This window comes from Mustela lutreola, chromosome 10, assembly GCF_030435805.1.
Source record: "Mustela lutreola isolate mMusLut2 chromosome 10, mMusLut2.pri, whole genome shotgun sequence".
NCBI classification, from domain to species: domain Eukaryota; kingdom Metazoa; phylum Chordata; class Mammalia; order Carnivora; family Mustelidae; genus Mustela; species Mustela lutreola.
In genome coordinates, this window is record NC_081299.1 from 55,131,768 (window position 1) to 55,153,588 (window position 21,821).

The 21,821-nt window shown below is 36.2% G+C and overlaps 1 protein-coding gene and 1 pseudogene across 1 annotated transcript in view; one reads left to right on the plus strand and one right to left on the minus strand.

Annotated features, from left to right (window-relative positions):
- Positions 1 to 643: 643 nt before the first annotated feature.
- Positions 644 to 21,821, plus strand: part of IL23R (interleukin 23 receptor) — a 58,828-nt gene continuing 37,650 nt past the window's right edge. The window contains exons 1-4 of the mRNA XM_059137819.1: positions 644 to 752; positions 2,313 to 2,415; positions 5,519 to 5,815; positions 10,765 to 10,888. Of these exons, the coding sequence (XP_058993802.1) occupies positions 2,346 to 2,415; positions 5,519 to 5,815; positions 10,765 to 10,888 (491 nt within the window). The 5' untranslated portion in view covers positions 644 to 752; positions 2,313 to 2,345. The remainder of the gene's footprint in view (positions 753 to 2,312; positions 2,416 to 5,518; positions 5,816 to 10,764; positions 10,889 to 21,821) is intronic.
- On the minus strand, positions 16,502 to 19,925 carry LOC131810175 (large ribosomal subunit protein eL42-like; annotated as a pseudogene).

A 21,821-nucleotide genomic window follows, 5' to 3' on the forward strand; every position in this document is an offset into this window, starting at 1 on the left:
AGAAATACATGAAGTGGAAAGATATTCATGTTGAAGTAATAAAGGATGTGAGAGGAAAGATTATGCTGGGAAAAGCCCCTGGTGATACCGACTACAAATGCACCAAATATCTGGTAATTGTTTATTTGCTTATAGAATCCTGCTAAAGCATGGGTGATAGTTCAACTGATTTGTTATTAAATCACTTTAAACATACAACAAAAGAGCTGTCTGGTAATTAACCAACATTATATCTTTAATGCCCAGAACAATACCTGACACATATTAGACACTCAAAAATGCTCAGTAAATAAATAAATGGTCAACAGTAGCATTTAAACTGTCTTAAGAAACTGGTTCATAATAAATATCAACACTAATTGCAAATTAAAACTAAGCATTATATTTTTTGTATATTTTGGTGTTATATTTTGATAGATAGACTCTACATATGTGTTCTACTTCTTGGATGAGACAGATCTTTTTAAATTAAACTGAGAAAAAAAGTACTAACAAAGCAGTTCACGTTCAGTAATCTGGGTTTTCCCAAATAGTGACATGTGAGCCAGTCATTTCGAACTGGACAGTTTTTGAGTTCCTTTTCAAGAATCTGAAATGTAGGTCAGGGCTTTGCTGACATTTCCATTTGCCTCATTGCTGAAAATCTGAAGTGATTATTGACAAGCAGGCAGTGGAGACAGAGGACATGACGCAGGCTACAAGATAGCAACCTGGCCCTGAAGTGGAATTACGTGCTTCCAGCAAGTTAAAAGGTAAAGAGACAATGATCACCCAAATACCTAAAAACAGCTACATTTTTGTTTGGAAATACATGGGCCAGGTTGTTTTTTTCTTATAAGTTCTTATGATATTTCATATGGTGGTTACTGATGAAAGGTGAATCTAAAATACTGTCTGACATCACATCATTTTAAAAAAATAATTACTGCAAATATTCTATCGGGTGAGTAGTTAACTTCGAACGAGGAACATATTAGGCCTTGCTTTGCCTATTATTTATAAAGAGAAGACCTAACATTGCTAACAAATTATGAAAGAGATTCTTATATTCATGGGGGTCATGGGTACCCCAGTTTGTAAAAATGTTATCAGATATGGATGGGGTACCTGATAGCTTAGTTGGTTGAACATCTGACTCTTGATTTTGGCTCAGTTCGTGATCTCAGGGTCCTAGGATCGAGCCCCATGTCAGGCTCCATGCTCTGCATAGAGTGCTTCTCCCTCTCCCTTTGTTCCTGCCCCCGCTCATGCTCTCTTTCTCAAATAAATAAAATCTTTAAGAAAAAAAAATGTTATCAGATATTTAAGCTATATGACAAGTCATGATTTTGTTTTGCTGTTTTATATGAATGGCTCAGGTTTTATTAAACAGGTAAAAATAATTAAATAATGTTGGTTATTGAGTAAGTGAATTATTCAATAATGTAGGTAACTGACTAAATAATGTAACTCTAATTGTGAACTGATGGCAATATTGTTTGGAATTTATATAATGCGTTTCTTTTCAACTACCTACAGATGAAAAGGCTTTTTTAAATAAATGTAACTGGTGAGAGCACCTATGCCTTTGTCTTACTTAATCTTCTGTAATCAAAATTGTGCTTTCTTTCTGGAAGTTCTTTTTTCTTTTTCTTTTTCTTAAAGATTTTATTTATTTAATCGACACAGAGAGAGAGACTGTGAAAGAGGGAACACAAACCAAGGGAGTGGGAGATGGAGAAACAGGCTTCCCGTTGAGCAGAGAGCCCAAAGCAGGGCTCCATCCCAGGACCCTGAGATCATGACCTGAGCCCGAAGGTAGACGCTTAATGACTGAGGCACACACACAGGCACACTTTTTCTTGCAGTTCTGCAAATTTTGTCTTTTCCCAAGTTTAACTCATCAAAGACTGCTACTTCTGGAGCTTCTTAGGCACAGAAATCTGGTCAGGAGAATTTATCATCTGGAGTTAGAGCAGAGGTTTCTGAGGAGAGAGATAAGATTAGATAAAACTGTATTTTATCAAGGGTCAAAAATCTACTAAGGTAATTCGCAGTGACTTTTGAAGGATAAAAGCCATCCTTTTGCTTTATTCTTCCATCTGTATTGTATCTCCTCACATACCAGTGACTTTTCTTTGCCTTGTTTCCTCCTCCCTTCCGTTCTCACCTTCCTCTTTTCTTCCTTTCCTCCTTTCTTCTTTTCTTCCTATTGAAATGGTCTCATCAAAGGCAATACGAACTGTCGGGGGGAAAAAACGTAATGCCTTTTATTATTGTTATTTTATTAAAATATTATAATTTAAACATTTTTCATATTTTTTCTTTCCTAGAGGGGAACAAAGAGTTTTTTCCTGCTTTTAGGAATGAATCAGGTCACAATTCAATGGGATGTGGTAATAACTCTTTACATATTCTTCAACTGGTGTCACGGAGGTATAGTATTTTTAGTACTTATTGTTATCTTTTATTAAAAAAATGTTGGGTGTTTATTATTTTCAAAGCATTATGTTAAGATCTCTGAAGAATCAGAAATTGTAAGATTGGAAAAACTATATGCACATAAAAATTTTATGCATAAATGAAATAAAACAGTCCAACCTCCCTCCTAATGTCAGGATTCCTTTCTCAAACATCCCTAAGGATCAAATCTCTAACTCATATATGAATATTTCCATGAAAAACCTAAATATTCTGAGCTGCCGTGTTCTATCTTTGAACTCTTATAACTGTCACATGATAATCCATCAAACATTTGAATTTAATTCAACTCCACAAACCACTATTGACAGTTACTATGTAAGGAGCACTGTGCTGAGCCTTTTAGTCCTCACAACTTTGTGCAATACTATTGTGCTATTATCATTTACATTTTATAACCCACACAAACATGTAGCACTATTATAGATACAGGCATAAGCAGCTTTGAGGAATCCAGGAGGGGGATCATCAGAAATTTAGGCAGGATAACTCTTGGCATTTGAGAGTTTCTACTGAAGGCTTTGTGTCCTGGGCAGGTTTCTAGACCTTGAAGAAAGTTTTGCAAATTGTGAAGTTACTCAGAATAACAACAAAAGGAAACTCTCTTCTGTAAATTGGAACATGATTATATTGGAGATGTAGAGGTAGCCCTATCATCAGAATTAGTATTCCTCCAGCAGGTATCACACACTCCCAGAGTCAAACCACAGGTATCTAAGAACATTTAGAAGAAATAAGTCCCCAGCTAGCTTCTTCCAGCTTTTTGAAATATGCAAACCATAAGTAGGACTTGTGTTCATACATTCAAGTAATTAATATAGAGTGTAGAAAAATGAGTCAATCCCCTCTGATATGGCGTTAGAGACCCTCAGGCTGTCCCTTAGAAATTATTTTATAGGGATGCCTGGGTGGCTCAGCTGGTAAAGCATCCTCCTTCAACTCAGGTCATGATCCAGGAGTCCTGGGAACACTGAGCTCCCCGCTCAGCAGGAAGTTGGGTTCTCCCTCTGCCCTTCATGTTGCTCGTGCTCTCTCTCTCTCTCAAATAAATAAAATCTTTAAAAAAGATTAAAGAAATTATTCTATATATTATTGTTCAACCTATGAATAGTTTTAAAATCATCCAGACTACATTTTTTCCAAGTTCCCCCTTTTCAATAAATAGCTCTGCCAAAATTAAACAAAAATTTAAGAGAAGTTTAACATTCCTCGATCAATTGACTAACCCTATTAAAAGAAGAAATTAACATATTTGTATAACTTATTCTTACACAATCTGTGTTGATTCCCACTGGCTACTGATTTTTTTTTAAGTACTGAGAAATCATTGGCTTACTAATTTATTCCTGAATATACTAAAGCTCTGTGGTCCAAAGTTTCTGGGGTTCTTCTTTATTCTATTTTTGAAAACCAGGACATTTGTCCAAATCTGAAGTCTTCTGACATTTTTTATATTTTCTATTTTTTTCAAACACTACTCATAATAATTCTTTTTGGTATTGATATATTTTTTTTAAAGTCCTGGGGATTCAGTTTGTCTAAACTTGAATTGCTGACCTTATTTAAAGCAGTTGGATGCTTTCTTAAAACTTCCTTTTCATGTCTTTGGTTTCAGTGTCCTCTTAATAATGATGGAATTATTTTTATCAGTATTTCAACATTTAAATATTTATAGTTTATACATAAATGTTCATTATGTAAATGGAAATATTGAATTACATTTGTATTATACAAGTTAATTCTTTAGGCATTGAAATCTAAAGATAAGGACCTTTTAAAATCAACTATTTACCTTTATCATTATTTTAAGATATTTTAATGCAAGTATTTCCAGAAGACAAAAATATATTTTCCTTTTGTGAACTTTATTTAACTGATACTGCATTGCACTGTCATTTGAGCTTATGAAAATGACTTTAAACTATTATTTTGGGCTATAAAAATAATACATTCACTATGTAATTTTTAAAACACAGAAAAAATGAAATTAAAAATGAAAAATTAGTCTAACACACAGATCATCATTGTTAATATCTTAGTGTATTTCTCTTCACTCATTTGTTTCTGATATTGAGCCTATATTAAATACGTTGTTCTGCAATTTGCTTTTTAACAAAATATATTCTGAATATTTTCCCATATTTTTAAATTAATGATGAATTTTAAGTGGTTATTAAACAATAGATTTTTTCATTAGTAAGAGTATAATTTTATTCATTAAACTCATAATCTTCTTTTTTTAAGATTTTATTTATTTGAGAGAGGGAGAGAGCACTAGCAGGGCAGGCAGCAGAGGGAGAGGGAGAAGCAGGCTCCCACTGAGCAGGGAACCCAATGGGGGATTTGATCCCAGGACGCTGAGATCACGACCTGAGCTAAAGGCAGACGTTTAACCAACTGACCCACCCAGGCACCTCTAAACTCATAATTTTCTGATAAAAGTAGCCATTATCTACAGAGCAATGAACAACTGATTGAGTAGATAAAGAATGGGGTTTGGGTTCTGCAGTGCCAAGTATTATTTCTAATCTTACCTTTGAAAATGGCCTAGCTTCATAATGCCCCACTCTACTTTAAAATAGAAGAGCCAATTATATTTGTTCTTGAGACAGAGTAGCTTAAAGGCTGACCCTTAAAGATTTGTATCATGTTGCTGAAGATCAACACAGTAAAGCACAGTAAAAACACATTATAATAAACTAACCAGGGATGCCTGTATGGCTTAGCGGGTTAAGACTCTGCTTTTGGCTCAGGTCATGATCACAGGGTCCTGGGATCAAGCACCACATCAGGCTCTCTGCTCGGCAGAGAGTCTGCTTCTTCCTTTGCCTGCTGCTCTGCCTGTTTGTGATCTCTCTCTCTCTGTGTCAAATAAATAAATAAAATCTTTTTAAAAAAATAATCAATTAAAAGATACAGTTAGTCCTAAAATTTTTTCCAATGAAGATCATTTAGTTAATAGAAAAGAATAAAATTTAAATGCAATGGCATATTCTTTTGAATCTCTTGTTCTAATGTTTTACATGGAATTTAAAAAATTTTATCCATTTGTTTCCAGGAATTACAAATATAAACTGCTCTGGCCACATCTGGGTAGAACCAGCCACAGTTTTTAAGATGGGTATGAATATCTCTATATACTGTCAAGCAGCAATTAAGAACTGTCAACCAAGGAAATTTTATTTTTATAAAAATGGCATCAAAGAAAGATTTCAGATCACAAGAATTAATAAAACGACAGCTCAGCTTTGGTATAACAACTTTTTGGAGCCACACGCCTCTATGTACTGCACTGCTAAATGTCCTGGATATTTTCAAGAGACACTGATATGTGGAAAAGACATTTTTTCTGGATGTAAGTGTTGGGGCGCACTCAAAATTCAAATGAAAGCTCATCTAGCAAACTAGTCTAAAATCTTGTTAGGGTGCCTGGATGGCTCAGTGGGTTGGATGGGTGTCTTCCTTTGGCTCAGGTCATGATCCCAGAGTACTGGGAATGAGCCCCTTGTCAAGGTCCCTGCTCAGCAGGGGGGCCTGCTTCTCCCTCTTCCTCTGCCTGTCAGTCTCCCTGCTTGTGCACTGTCTCTCTCTATCAAGTAAATAAATAAATAAAACCTTAAAAAATAATTAAAAAATAAAATCTTGTCTGACAATAAAGACAAAAGATAGAATTTACTTCTTATATTAGTCTAATATAGGAATTGCAAGCCCAGATGCTTCCAGGGGCCAGTTTGGTAAAATTTGAGTCAAGGAGGCTGGTGGGATCTGTGCAGAGAGGAAAGCACATAGATAGTCTACTGGGGACAGCCACCGCCCAGCTCCATCATTTATGATGACTCCATATTCCTAATTCTTTTGACTCTTTAAAAGAAGACAGACATATAAACTTTCAGTATCAACTTTACAATTTTTTAAATGCTTCTGATGCATTCAATTAAAGTTGACACTAGCCTGTCCAAATGGCATACATGAGGGGCAGTGTCCTCAGATTTTAAATGTTGTTCTTTTCATCTCTTCTACAGTTATTTTTTTTATTTGTTTTCCAAACTACTATCATCTGCCTTGAAGCAGATCCCGTCAAGAAATTTTGAAGCTAAAATTCAGGGTGAAAAAACAGTTGCAAACTAGCTTTGTGTTCCTGCTATACTTCTTACCAGCTGCACGACCTTGGGCCAGTTAATCTGTCTGAGCCTTGATTCTATGTCTGTAAAATAAGGCCAGTTACTCCAGCTGTAGTAAGCATCAAATTTTAATAAACTATTTGAAAATATATTATACACTTTAAAGTACAGGACCAGTGTGTTAAATGCACTTAAAATTGCATGCTTTTGATAAAACATGAGGAGATTCTGATTTAATTTCCGGCTCCTAGTCCCACTGCCACAAATGTGAATCATTTTTTGTTACTATAACTATTAAGAAAAAGATTAGGGGTGCCTGGATAGCTCAATGGTTTAAGCAGCTGCCTTCGGCTCAGGTCACGATCTCAGGGTTCTGGAATCCAGCGCCTTTGTCAGACTCCCTGCTCAGCTGGGAGCTTGCTTCTCCCTCTCCTTCTGCCCTCCCCCTGCTCTAGTGTGCACATGCATGCAGGCTTTTTCTTTCTCAAATAAAAAAATAAAATATTTTTTTAAAAAAAGAAAAAAATCACATTCATCTTAAAAATATTTGTTAAATTCAATTTGTATTTATAGTATCTTGAAGATGTGTAAGTTATCATAGTAATATGAGCTCACTTGTATAATTACATACTTAATTCTTGGTTATTGTATTATGAGAAACAGATCAATAAATTCAGCACTGTTTTAACCCAGAGATTCATTCCCTAGAGCATCTGGACTCAACTCCAGTGAAGAAAGAGAGACGGCTTTGGTGTCTTTGTCATGCTCCATATTTTTGACAATCAAATATGAGTTCTTATTCTTCCGCATCTCCAGATCTTAACTAGCAAGAACAAGACCACCTGCTGGTCACCACTTGCCCCTAGAGTGGACACAAGAGAAGGAAGAGGCTTCCTTGTTCTAAATAAGGCCACTGTTGTCCTTAATTCTGGGACCCTGATCTTGCATGATTTTCAAAATAAAAAAGAGCTATGGGAGGTGGTAGAAGTGAACTGAGGAAGGACCACAGTGGGTTTTGGGGTCAAAGAATAAAGTTGGCCAACTCATGCCTTAAACTGATAATAGCATACTAAACTTGCCCTAAATTATGGGAACTGAAGGCATAGGAAGACTTCTTATCTGATGTATGAGGACTCTTTAGTTTGTCCACATCCTCAGGACACATAAACATCACTTAATGCTTAAATATTTTACTATTTATCCTTTTTGGGTGGAGGTAGGGTGTTAGAGAAGATGCAATTTCTTTGGAGGGCAAATAAGAAAATATGAGGATTTCCTCCAAATATGAGGAAAGGTTAGCTTTTAGTTTAAAAAGAGGAAGAAAGGAGTCAAAAGAAGTATGGCCTCCTTCCTTGGGTTGCAATTTGAGTGACGAAATTTGAGTAACGAATTACCCCCAGCAGGTCTTCTAGTTTTGCCCCCAAATGCAACCACCAAGCCATGTTCAGAATCAGGCAACGGCCTTTGCTCCCCTCTGGGACAATATCACATAAAAATTTCAATTCACTGGGGCTAGCTGCTTAGAAAGAACATCACTCTTTCCATTTATGTACTTTGTGACTTCTTACATAGGGTTTTGGTTATGAGTGTTCAATTGTAACTGCCAGGTAAGAATTTACTCTAACTCTTGGATCCAAGAACCCCTATGTTCTTGGGCTCTGCATTCTTAGCAAATAAAACTTCCTAGTTAAATAGGTCAAAAAAGTTTTTTGAAGGTTTTTGTGGTACTCTAGAAATCACATTGCTTTCACTGAGTTACTTTGATCACAGGATATTTGTCCTGTGAGCTTTGCTATGTTAACTTATCATCACTGTTTTGAATAAAATGATTATGTGTATTTTTTAGACTGGAAACAGATCATAAAAGAGAAAGAAAATAAATGAGTCAGTGTTTTCCTTGAAAAGAAATCCAAATATATTTAGAAGTTTCTGTACTTTAAAATGTCATTTGTGAAATATAAAGTATTATATCACAGTCTCCATTTTTAGTCATCATTTTAAACAGTTCCTAGAATCTCATCTATGATTAAATGCACACATATTATGGGAAGTTTGTTTTATTAGTTTCACGCCAATCATGGGATAAAATATTATAATATGTCTTTATTCATTCACAAATACCAAATTAGAAGTAAACCATACATGGAACGGTCTGTTTCTATTTAATCATTTATTTAAAATTTTAAATATCTTTGACTTAAATTTTGACCATCTTTGATCTCTACTTATTGTGGGAAAAACAGCCTTTTAATCCAAAAAGGTCCCTTAATATTTGTCCTTAACACTGCTACCTCGTATCACTCCTGGCACAATTAAGCCAGCCTGTGCTCTCCTTGAGAAAGGAATTGCAGTGATCTTTGCCAGAAACATTGGGCCTCTGTTCATTTTAAATTCTCCTCATTATCACTTTATTAATAAAGCTAATGATATTATGAGATAATCTCTACTGAGTGGTTGCCATGCACCAAAAATGTTTTAAATTATAGAAATTAAAAGAAGAAGGATTCTACCTTCAAGAAACTCTCGGTAGAAAATGATCCTTGGCTAGACTCTGAATTAACAAATCTGGCCTGTGATTACTAAGTGCTCCAATAATAGGGGAGGGATGGGACTGGTAGGATAAAGCGAACACATAAGCCTCATCCTTGTGTATTTTAGAGTATTCCCTGATATCTGACCATAGAGCAGGTTTTTCCTCCTTGATGTTGGGTAAACTGACAATGAGATTAACAACAATAAGGTCTTACTCTCATAATTGTAATCATACTCCCATCTTTATATACTTCACATTAACAAATATTGCACTTATCTGCATGTGTGTATATACTCTATTTGATCTTTTATAAAGTTAATTAACCATGAGGCATTTATAACCCTGAGCATTCATTTTATATAGAATACTGTGGAATAACATAGCCCAAAAGATTGACCATTATCTTTTATGATGGCCAAATCAATGATACTCTGTCTAAAACTAGAGGGGGAAAAATAACTTTAGCACAAATCACTGTAATCAGTGAGGGACCACAACTCAATCAATATTCAAAATGACTTTAATTTATGTTTCCAGACCTACCTCCTTTAAGACCCAAATAAAACTTAAATATTTCTTTTCACTAATTTGGAGTCCAGTTTCTCTCCATTGAAACTCAATGCTACAACTCACCAGAATGTTTTAAAGTAGTTTAGTATGTTCTTACTGCTTGAAATTGTTTTTTAATTGTAAAATCAAATTGCATACAATATAGAAAGCTTTTAAAAATTTAGGCCAACAGAAAGGAAACACCCATTGTCTCTATATTCCCATAATCTCACTACTAACAATCCCTCTTTGATCATTTGAAATATGTCTTTTAAGTTTTAGTTTCTCTCTCTCCCTTCCCCTTTCTCCCTCTCTCCTCCTTCCCAATCTCTTCTCTTTCTGTCTGTCTCTCTCTCCAATGAGATCACTATATTATTTTGAAACCTGCATTTTTCACTTTATCATATGGCCAGAATCTCTTTCATTAAATGTATTTCTAGTGCTTTCCAGAGGCTAGATACTTAAATTATTGTCTATAACTTTGTTTTGAAATGCATTTTAGGAGTGTGTTTACTTATAGACATATAAAGAGCAAATGGGAGATGAAGTAAATGGCCAGTATAATATAGTCTAGATACTAAGAATAGGAGATACAGGGGCATCTGGGTGGCTCAGTGGGTTAAGCCTCTGCCTTCAGGTCAGGTCATTGATCTCAGGGTCCTGGGATCAAGCCCTGCGTCTGGCTCTCGGCTCGGCAGGGAGCCTGCTTCCACCCCTTTTCTCTCTGCCTGCCTCTCTGGCTACTATGATCTCTTTCTCTGTCAAAGAAATAAACAAAATCTTAAAAAAAAAAAAAAGAGTAGGAGATACTGTAGTAGATGAGGAGAGAGGATTTAAGGAGTGATTTTTTTTTTTTTATGAGAGAAACTTAATCATATTAGTACCCCCAGAGGAGTAGAGAATATAGTAAAATATTACAAAGAATAGCAATGCTTGATGGCAAAGTAGATTGTTAGGTGAGATGGTAGGGATGGAATGAGGGAGGTACTGAGTGCTGATTAGGCTGGTTTCCTAAATAAAATGGGAAGTTTATCAACTAACAACTTGATAAAGAACTTTCATGTTTCTTGGGTGGCTTCTAAGTGATATATTTTGTTGCAGATCCACCAGATGTTCCTGACAAGGTAACCTGTGTCATTTATGAATATTCAGGCAACATGACTTGTACCTGGAATTCTGGGAAGCCCACCTACATAGATACAAAGTATGTGGTGTATGTGAAGAGGTAGGTTCCTGTAATAGTTTAACACGAGCAATTCCACTCCAGTCCAGCCAGTTCTGCCTCCAGCAGGGATTCAAAAAAATGAGCCTTTAACAGTAAATGTACACTGATAACCCCCAATTCCCTAATTATCATCAGTGATGCTACCCACACCCTTTTTGGGCCATTCATATTTTCACTCTCTGGGACAATGTGTTCTATAAATTTTCTATCCTTTAATTCAATGGTATGTAAATTGGGGGCAGGGACTTAATGGCAATATAGCACAGAATAGTTTTAAAAGGATCTTTTCTTTCATCTCAGCTCTATCCTCTTTCTAGGGTTTAGGCAAATTGGTCAGCCTCTCCAAACTGTCTTTCTTTTACCTTCAAAATGGGCATAACAATAGAACCTAATGCACAGGGCTTTTTCTAATAATTTCAGTGGAATTTAGCTTTTAAAGCATGTAGCATGGGGCCAGGTCCACCGTTAGCATTATTTTATGGAAGCCATTAGTTATTAATAATGATCTCCAAATCTTTCTTTTAACTTTTTTAAAAAAGATTATTATTTATTTATTTGACAGAGAGAGAGAGAGATCACAAGTAGGTAGAGAGGCAGGCAGAGAGCGGAAAGCAGGGTCCCTGCTGAGCAGAGAGATGTCTCTATAGTTGACCATCTTTTCTGGTTTTTCTGAGACTAAGGAAGTTCCCAGGACACAAGACTTTCAGTTTTAAAACTGAAAGTAATAACTGAGTAAAAGTGATCATTTTCTACTTGGAGTCCAGAGGGCTTTGAGGAAATACTCTTTTGTTACATTTTTAGAATAACCAGACCTCAAGAGCTAAAATGACCAAGCAGCCAAAATCTCTTAAGTTTTATGCTTAAACAAATAGTTGACCATAAAAGTTGTACTACTATGTACTAAATGAAATTGGGAAACATGTATGCTCGTTCAGAAATGGCAAAATAGGAAAAGGTTGATAAGAAAAAATCCCCTTCCCTCCAATGTACATAGCTGAATTCTTTCTTTGTTACATTTAAACTATATTCACGTATATTAGTCTGTTTTGGAATCCTCTGTTAGTGTTAAAGTTGGAAATGAAACCATTAATTGAAAAAAAAAAAAAAGATTAAGTTGGTCACCCATCCATGTTTCTCATTTTGTTTAGTTTGTTGTTGTTGTTTTTTTTTTTTAAAGAATGCTTTCAATGGTGTATTTGAGATATACTTTTTTTCCGTTTGTTTAACTCTCAAAAAATTTCCCAAACTACTTATTTTTTAAAAAGCATTTATGGAACCTTACTATTTACAAGCATTCAGCCACAAGCTTTATATGTGCTACTTCATTTAATCCCTTACACAACCTTGTGAGGTACATATGATTATTTTTCCGATTTTTTTTTAAGATTTTATTTATTTATTTGACAGAGAGAGATCACAAGTAGGCAGAGAGGCAGGCAGAGAGAGAGAGAAGAGGAAGCAGGCTCCCTGCTGAGCAGAGAGCCCGATGCGGGACTCGATCCCAGGACCCTGAGATCATGACCCGAGCCGAAGGCAGCGGCTTAACCCATTGAGGCACCCAGGCGCCCCTATTTTTCTGATTTTTGAAGACAAAGTGACTGAGTCTCCGTGGGGTTAGACAATACATCCAGGGCCACACAGCTAGAGAGGGAGAGGCGGGATTTGAACTTGGGCAGGCTTGACTGCCTTCTTCCCAATTCAGTTATTTTCTGCTGATATGGTATGGGAACCAGACCACAGGGCATGTTTGAAAGATGATAACCAGGTCTCATCACAGTAGAAGAGAAAAATCTTCCAATATTGCTCTCTTTCTCTCCACCTGTGACATACTCAGAGTAATTTTAATTAAGTGAAACAAAAAAGGTAAAACCTTTTTGTTCAAGAAATTCTGTGTAAAAACTAGGCAAAGTCTGCAGTCATCAGCTACATGCCACAGGCAAGATGCTAACACCTTTCATTCTAAGAAGGGATTACACAGAGGCAAGCCTGGGTATCAAAGAAATGACGGAAACATGGATATTAGGCATAGGTTGTGTTGTCAGGTGCACTACATCTTCAATCCTCAACTCCACCTTGTAAAGTAACTATTATTACTGTCCCCACTTTACAGTGCTCATATAACCACTCCAAAGTCACTTGGCCAAGATGGCAAGAGAGCTGGGTTCTAACACACATCTGAGACTTAACCACTACCCTTTGCCTCTAGGGTAAAGTAGTCCTTTTGACATGCAAAGAGGACACAAGGACAAGAAAACTCAAGAGTCTCTTTATAAAGTCAACTTTAGAAATCTGAAAATGAAGGCAGTATGGAAGCACCCCCTGCAATGGAAGCTCACAAAAAAACTAGATAGTGCCTGATTTAGAGAGAAAGCATGGCACCTTGAGGATTTTTGCTATCTCCTGGAACTTTTACTACCTCATAGGTCCGCTGATCTTCATTGATTAGTTTTTTTCTTTCTTTTTTAATATAACAGCTTCATAGAGTATAATTCACATACCATATGATTCACCTTATTTTAAGTATAGCATTCAATGATTAGTCACAGAGTTATGCCACCATCACCACAATTTTAGAACATTTTCTTATGCCAAAAGTAAACACTATCCATAGTAATCACTCAATTTCCCTCAACTTTCCCATCCTGAGGCATCTACTGGGTATTTGCCTACTCTGGACACTTCATACAATGTGTGGTCTTTTTTGAGTGGGTCTTTCATTCAGCACAAGGATTTCAAGGTTCATCCGTGGTCTAGCAGGTATAAGTACCTCATGCCTTTCTATGGTCAAATAATGTATGAATATACCACATTTACTTTATCCATTCATTAGCTGATGGACATCTGGGTTGTTTCCACTTTTTGGCTATTATAAGTAATGCTTCTGAGATATTCATGTACAAGATTTTTGGTAGACATAGGTTTTCACTTCTCTTGGGCATGTGCTTAGGAATAGAATTGCTGGGTCATGTGTTAATTCTGTTTAATGTTTTGAGGAACTGCCATACTGTCTTATAAAACAGCTACATTCCCATCAGAAGTATATGAAGATTCCAACTTCTCCACATTCTTGCCAACTCTTATTTTTATCTTATTGGTTATTGCCAACCTAGTGGATATGAGTTAATTATTTCAGGTCCCACTTACTTGCCAACTCAGGTTCCAGACAATGAAATTGCATTATAAATTTGGAACTGGCATACCACAATTTGAGAAGATATATTTGTTGAACAAAAATTTGCCAACCACCACCTAATTCCCTATTTTGTATCATTAAAAAAATTCTCCAAATATTTTGACTGTTTATTATAGTTTCTCTTAAAATCCATTAATTGCATTCAGTTTCATATGTTTAAGTTATTTACACATGGGTTTTTTGAGAAATACATCTAGCTTATAAAGTGAGAAATACCTGTAGCAGTTATGAGTATTGAGATTGTTCTCGGTACTCAAAAGGTCACCTTTAAAGTGGTAAGAATACATTTATTAAAAGAGCATGCTTTCAGAACTATCCATTGGAAAGAACAGAGAGTTTCAAGTTTTACTTTGGATTTCCAGTTCTGAGATTTATCAGTTCGTTGTCTTTTCTGATGCAAATAGCAGAAAACCCAAATGCAATGACTTAAACAGACCAGGTTTTACTTATATCAAGCCATAGTGGTAGGAATTACAAAGCTGGCATGATATTCCAAAGGCTTTTTCCACCTTTCTCCTCTACAAGTTTTACTGTGTTGACCTAAATCCTTAGAAGCTGCACCTCTGGGCAGTTCCAAGCAGGAAAAGTGGTGAAGGAAAAATAACATCCCCCCCACCCACAGACTTCCATGGCATCCCATTGGGTTACATGTCTACTCTATCTGGATGGGTACTTAGGAGAAGAGTATGGTTGCTAGAATCTAGTACTATCATCTAACAGTATCTGACATAATTTCTATCTGTGTGATCTTGGAAAAGTTATTTAGCTTTGCTGAGCCATAGCTTCCTATGAAATGAGGATAATACCATACTGGGTTCCAAAGTTTATAAGAACACAAACTATAAAAAGTGTATTGCAAATAGTAAATGCTTAAAAACAACAACAAAAAGGCAGAGTATTTTGGCAACACTCAAGGCTGACATCCTAGGCTTGTTTGATTTGTTCTTACATCAAAACTGACTGATCTGGGTGAGGAGATTAACATAAGGCCATTAAAAATGATCATTTATAAGATTTTATAAATAATAATTTTATTTACATTATTTCCAAGTAATAGTTATTGTAAGTAGATGAATATCTAGAAAGAGATGTTTAATGTACTCTAAAAGCAAGACTTTCCTGGAAAAAATAATAAAAATTACAAGTAAGACTAATTTTTTAGCTGTTGTGCCTATGTCAAAGGAAAACTCCACATATTCATTCAGACTAGAAATGTAAACTCAATATGGGCAAGAATTTTTGTTCACTTCTGTTATCACTTGAGCCTCAACTAGGGCCTGCTGCATTGTAACTGCTCAATTAATATTTATTGAGTGATTATTCCAATAAGTAGGAATAGACATTTCCCACATTCTCCCTTCACAGTCTAGTTAAATAATAATAATACAAAGTCTTACATATTAGAAAAACTTTTTAACAGTATTTCTGAAATATAACAGTAAATTATAGTCAAACTCAGACAAACTTAACCCAAATTCCGAATTAAATCCAGATTAATGTAATTTTATCATATTTTAAAAAGGACGTAAAAGATGTGAAGGATTAGCATAAAAACGAACATTCTCCTGTAGCAAATTCAAAGAAAGAGCTCCTCTAAGACAAATTGGAAAAGGGAATAAATATCTGTTCATCTTATAGTTAATTAAAAACACACCAATGAGTTGAAAAAAATTAGAGAAAATAAAGTTAATTTTTATAACCATCAAAAAGATCTTTCCCCCCAGAAAAAATCTGTGGTTGAAATAGTTTAAAAAGGTTATTCTAGATCCTTGGTTCTTAGGGTGTTTTCCACTTTGGCAGATAGGTATAGAGATCAGCATTTGCAAGGTTTCACTTCCAACCCATGTGGTTCTGTTTTCCAGTAAAATCACATATACAGAAGAGGTATTTTACCTCAGTCCACCCACCGTGTTCCACTAGTGGCAGAAAGGTGGTATTCCCTCCACTGCAGCCTATGGGTCCATCAGGGCTTCTCTACTGGTGTTGGGTTAAGTTGTGAAAGAAAGGAATTATATCTGTGTTGCTACAAAAGCTTTCTTTCTCCCTAGTATCTTTTTGGTAATCCCACCAGCAGAATTGCACAGCAATTCACACACCCTCCTCTACCCCTCTGTATTTTGCTATATATCAATAAGTGGTGATAGGAGAAACCAAAGAAGAAACTCTGCTAATAAACATCTACCTACTATTGTCTCTTAGCCTCAACAGCTTCATGTAAATATGTTCTTTATCTTGGAAATTCTTGCAATGTCTATTGCAGTGTCTTCTACTCAATAAATACTTGTTGAATAAAAATGAATGCACGATGGCCCTTCATTCCATTCCATTCAAGCTAATTTAGCAAATATTTATTTAGCATTTTGTGACTTCTCATTACCATGTTAAATTCTAGAGATTTTTTTTGTAGATAGGCACCATCTCTTTGCATGACAAGGTCATAAACTTATTAGAATAACACCAACGATGGAATTTTCAGGCACTGTGAGAGATCAGTAAGGCAATTATTTTTAGATGAAATATCATTTTAGACCCTCTAGGTCAATTGCCTATTCTGTCAGTTCATAAGTTCTGCTTGTTTGGGCCATTTCTACTTCTCCTCCATATGCATATTCCTAATAAGCAGAAAGAGTTCCTAGGCATGATTCTAAATATTCTGAAGACTGTGATCTTATATTTCAGTAATTCTTTTAGGACCTAATAAGCAGTTCATGTTTTTAGGAAAAGCTAATTCTGACTGGGGACAAACACTGGGGACAAACACAAACTTACTGACTGATGGGACTTTGTACTAATGACCATTAATCTCAATGGGCCCAGATAGCCATCCACAATCCTGCCACCTATCACTGGCCAAGTCATTCACCCACTAAGTCAATAATTATTTCATTACTTTTTCCTCTCATTTCTGGTCTTCGGTGTCTTTTCTCCCTCCTCATTCTTTATTAATGACCTGCTTTCTAATTTCACTGAGAAAATGGGAGCAATGAGAAATACCATAAATCTCCTCCATCTACTGATGCATTAACATCTGACCCAAATACTTGGTCTTCCTTTCTACTACTGTGGATGAACTGCAGTTGCCCTGAGGCCAACTCTCCACCTCATGTGCTAGATCTTACCCCTCCTGTCTCTTGGAGGACACTGCTCCAACAATTTTCCTCTCTTTTTTTCTGCATGGTCACCTTTTCTATCTTTACTGGATCATTCCCACCAGCTTTCAAACAAGCTTCAGCATCTGCCCTCTTGAAAAATGCAAAATTTCTTGGTCCTTCCTCTCTCCACTACCTTATCTCTCTGTTCCTCTTTGTGGCAAAACTCAAGGAGTTGTCTGTATTTTCTGTCTCTACTTCCTCTCTCATCTTTAACCTAGTTTAGTCAAATTTTTGCGGTAGACTGAGACAGGTCTTATCAGTGTCACTGGCAACTTCCCCATTAGCAAATCCAATGATTTCTCTCAGTCCTTATCTTTCTTATCAGGAGCATTTAATTAAGATTTTCACTTCCTTCTTTTGGCGTGGAGGACACTGCTGCCTTTTGATTCTCCTCCAAACTTCCTGAACACTTTTTCTTAGACTCTTTGGCTGTTGCCTCTTCATTTCTAGTAAAGTAATAGGTCCCCATAGCTTTATTCCCAGGATCTTCTTTTATTTCTATCTATACTCATTACCTAAAAGACATAACGCAAATTCAAAGTGTAAAACTTCGCAATTTACCTCGTTTCGACATCTCCTCTGTCCACAGCTACCATATATCTAACATCTTATTCAACACTCTCTCTTAGACATCCAAAAGCCATCTCTAAGCCAACCTGTTCAGTACCAAATACCCTGTTTCCTTTACTCACACTGCATTCCCCTTCTCAGTAAATGGCAACTCCATCTTCATATTATTTAGGTCAAAATCACTGGAGTTCTCCTAGATTCCTCTCCACCATGCCCTTAACAAAATTAATCAGCAAAACCTATCATATTTGACCTCTTCTTACTACCTACTTTGCAACCCTGAGCCAAACAATATCATCTCTTATGCTGAGTTTGTAGAAGAACTTCCTAAATGTGCCCTAGCCTCCACTTTTGCGGTTATTATCCTACAGTTATTATTATACAAGTAGCTGCAGTAATTCTTTTCACATGCACCTCAGATCATGTCATTCCTCTGCTCAAAACTTCCCATTTCACTCACAGATCAAAGCCAGAATCCTTCAATGGCTCTGTGTGACCTTATAATAACTTTGAAATTCCCCTCCTCCAGACTCTCTGATCTCATGTTTAATCCCTTTCTATCAGTCTTGCCTAAACCAAACATCACTGATGTCATTGCTGTTCCTTGAACAGGACAAGCAAGATTCTGAGTCATTGAGTATCTCTAGAATGCTCTTTCTCCAGAAAGGAGGAAAGTCACCTTCCTAGACATGCCTTCCTCATCTTCACCTTCCAAAAAAAAAAAAGAAAGAAAAAAAGGAAGAAAAAGAAAAAAATCCCCACTCCTGCTTCAAGCACTTCCTACTCCCTTTTTGCTTTATTTTTTTTCTAAACATTATCACCACGTGGCATATCGTTTCCACCAGAATGCGTGCTCCATGAAGGCTGGGACTTTACCTGTTGTATTTTGTTTGTTTTCAAGCACAAACTGCCCCACAAGAGGAATTTCACTGCTGGCACTAGTTTATTTTCCTCTTAAAAGACAAACTGCAAACAAATGAAGTAAATATAACCTCAAGATTTTATTGTCTTCATGATAAAACAAAATACGAAGTTTAGAACTATATCACTTGACCCTTTCTCTTATCTCCTGTCAATACAAAATGCTTGCATCTCTTAACAACCAGCATTCTCTTAGATCTGCAGTTGGGCTCAACACATGCAAGTCTCAGCATAATCCTCTTTGTAGTTTTAGCCTTTTTCCGGAAAATCAGCCTAGTCGGCCCACCATAACCACTCTGCTTCCTTTCATAAGGCTGCTTTCCCAGGCCTAAAGAGAATCTTTGCCTTTCTTGTACTGTGTCACTTTTGTGGGGTTGGTGCTTGCCATACTTCTTGCAGAAAGTCCGATGGGTTTTAGAAACGTTCTCCATGTTTGTGAAAGTGCTATAGGCTCAGAAAGAAAGAATGAGAGGGACATTTATCTGTTTTGTCCATTGTTGTACTCCCAGTGTCTTAAGTAGTGCTCAGACCATAGTGAAAGTTAAATAAATATTTGCTGAATGAGTGGCTAAATAAATAGAAAATACCATTCACCATTATTACCATAGATTGGCAGTGTTTACTGAAAATCTATTAAAAACAGCTAGGGCGAGGAAACTTCGGAGACATATAAATCATGCTGATTTCCTTCAACAAATAATCCGTTATGTGTTAATAAGCACACAGAAACCAGAAATAGAAATAAGAAATTTGAAAATTTTGCAATATACAGTTTCATGTAAAAATTGCCCCAAAGTTATAGTCATTCATTCATTATTACTAGTTCTTCATCTAAAACAGTGTTTGTGATCTAGGTGCTAATAAGAAGTTAGACTTTAAAAGCAGAATTAAATTACCTAATAACTATGGTTAATGTCGGTTTAAGAATATATTTCCATTTTGACTGTGGTCTCAATATAAAAGATAAAAGAATTAGCCACAAACCAAGGACATACATGTGGTTTTCTGTAACTGGAAAATACTCAGAGATGCCCTACTTGCTACTTACTATATTTGCCATCTTCTTATTTTCACATTTGAAATTTTATTGAGCATGAGTTTAGCATACCTCGAAACAAACTCTCTGTAATTTATTTACATTCCATCTTATTTCAAAAGAAATATAAGGGAACTATGCAAACATCTGAATTTAATGGAAGGATTTGATTTCATATACAAGTAATACAAAAGAAATTTTGCTTGTTGAAATATAACAGCTTTAAAGGTTTCATTTGTATTCTTTAGAATGTGTAAATCTTATCATAAATAACTTTTAATTCAAAATAATTATTGTGTGTTCAATAAGCTCTTTATTGCATGTGAAACCACCTGCTCCATGCTTCCTTCTCTCACTCACTTATTATTCATGATCACAATGATGTTATTCTGTTGTCAGATGAGTAAACCGAAGTACACTGAGGTTAGGTAACAGGCTCCAAGTCCCACATTTTATCAAGGGGCAGAGCTGGGATTTGAACCTAGGTTGTTGTTTTTTTCTAAAACCCATGCCCTGAGGTTTTCATCATTATGACATGTCCTTGTCCTAGCCTGGTGCTCATAGTGATCTCCCTGCTGCTAAAAGGAAAGAGGTAGCATTGGAAACTATACACTGAGGGTTAAAAACCTGAGCTGAACTAGAGTAGTTACTGCCACCTCCATGCCATGTAGACTCCTCACCCTTATCCACATTATTCCTGTCAGCCTTAAAGAGATTCCTTGGTTGCCTGCTGAGCTTCTCCTGCTCTGGTGGTGGCTTTAAGTTTAAAAATACAGATATATAAACTCTATAGTATTTTGATTCATAAATGCATTTATCGCATGGTAGAGTGAGGCTGGTCTCTCTTTTCCTCCCTTGAGTTCTGTGTCTCAGCAAACATGCCACTCTAGAGTCTAACAGATCATAGTGGCTGGCAAGTTATAATCCTGGCTGGGATACTGTGGGGCTGGAGAAATTGGGGGAGTTGCTGAATAGATGCATAGATTAATAGGACCTAAAGCGTGCACCCGTAAAGGTGAAATGATTGTGATTTTTAAACTCTTCCTTCCACATAAATCCTATCAAGTCAGTCCCCCAGGACAGAAAAAAGTTGATGGTATTAGATAAAGAAACCCAGCTGTGCTTGCCTAAGCAGCACAAATACTATAATTGGAACAGTGCAGAGAAAGCGAACATAACCCTTAATCGAAGATGACATACAAATTTGTGAAGCCTTTCTATTTGTCAAATATAAGAATTTAGGGTACTTGTCTTTTCACCTTTGTTCAAATTCCAAGGTTGTTTCCCTCCAAGTTAATAGATCTATATTGTTAGGTTTCACAATGTAATAAAATTAACATAGGAATCTACAAGTAATATACCAAACAGATAATATAGAGCTAAGGCTTAGACCCTGGCCATAGCTATCAAAACAGGAACAAAAGATAAGAAAATAATAGTTAAAGAAATACTTCACCTTCTATGGTTGGCTCTTAAGTGATGGAGGAAAAGTTGTTAAAATGGCAAACCAAGGACATCAGAAAGGCAGCATACTGTTGACAATAATGGAGAAATGGGCAAGAAGAATATATGATTCAGTTATAAATATGCTATAGTTCTGTTCTCAGGCAGATATACAAATGGAGCTGCTCCCAGTGAGAGTACAGATATTCAGTATTTTATGTGTGGAATGTTTGTCCATTGTTGTCACTGGACCAGGAAGTTGAGTGAGCTGAAAGAACAGTAAGCACCAACAGACTGACCCTCACTGTGGTGGGGTTAGAGGAGTAGAGAGGGCAACCCAAGTGGAGGGCTAAAGAAGGAAAGACGTCACTAAGCATGTGAGAAAAAGATGTAGGCTCTTTCACTCAGAAGGCAGGATCTGGGTACCCAAAGGAAGCTAAGACTTGTAAGTTTTCAAGAGGGATGACTGCTACAAAGAGGATTCGGAGGATTTCACCTTGGAAAGGACACCGTTTTAGAAGAGTATTTTCATGGGAAAAGTGAAGACAGAAGTCACAACAAAAAGCTTAAAGAACAAGTGGAAATTGTAACTTAGATGTAGTTACCAGGATATTGAAA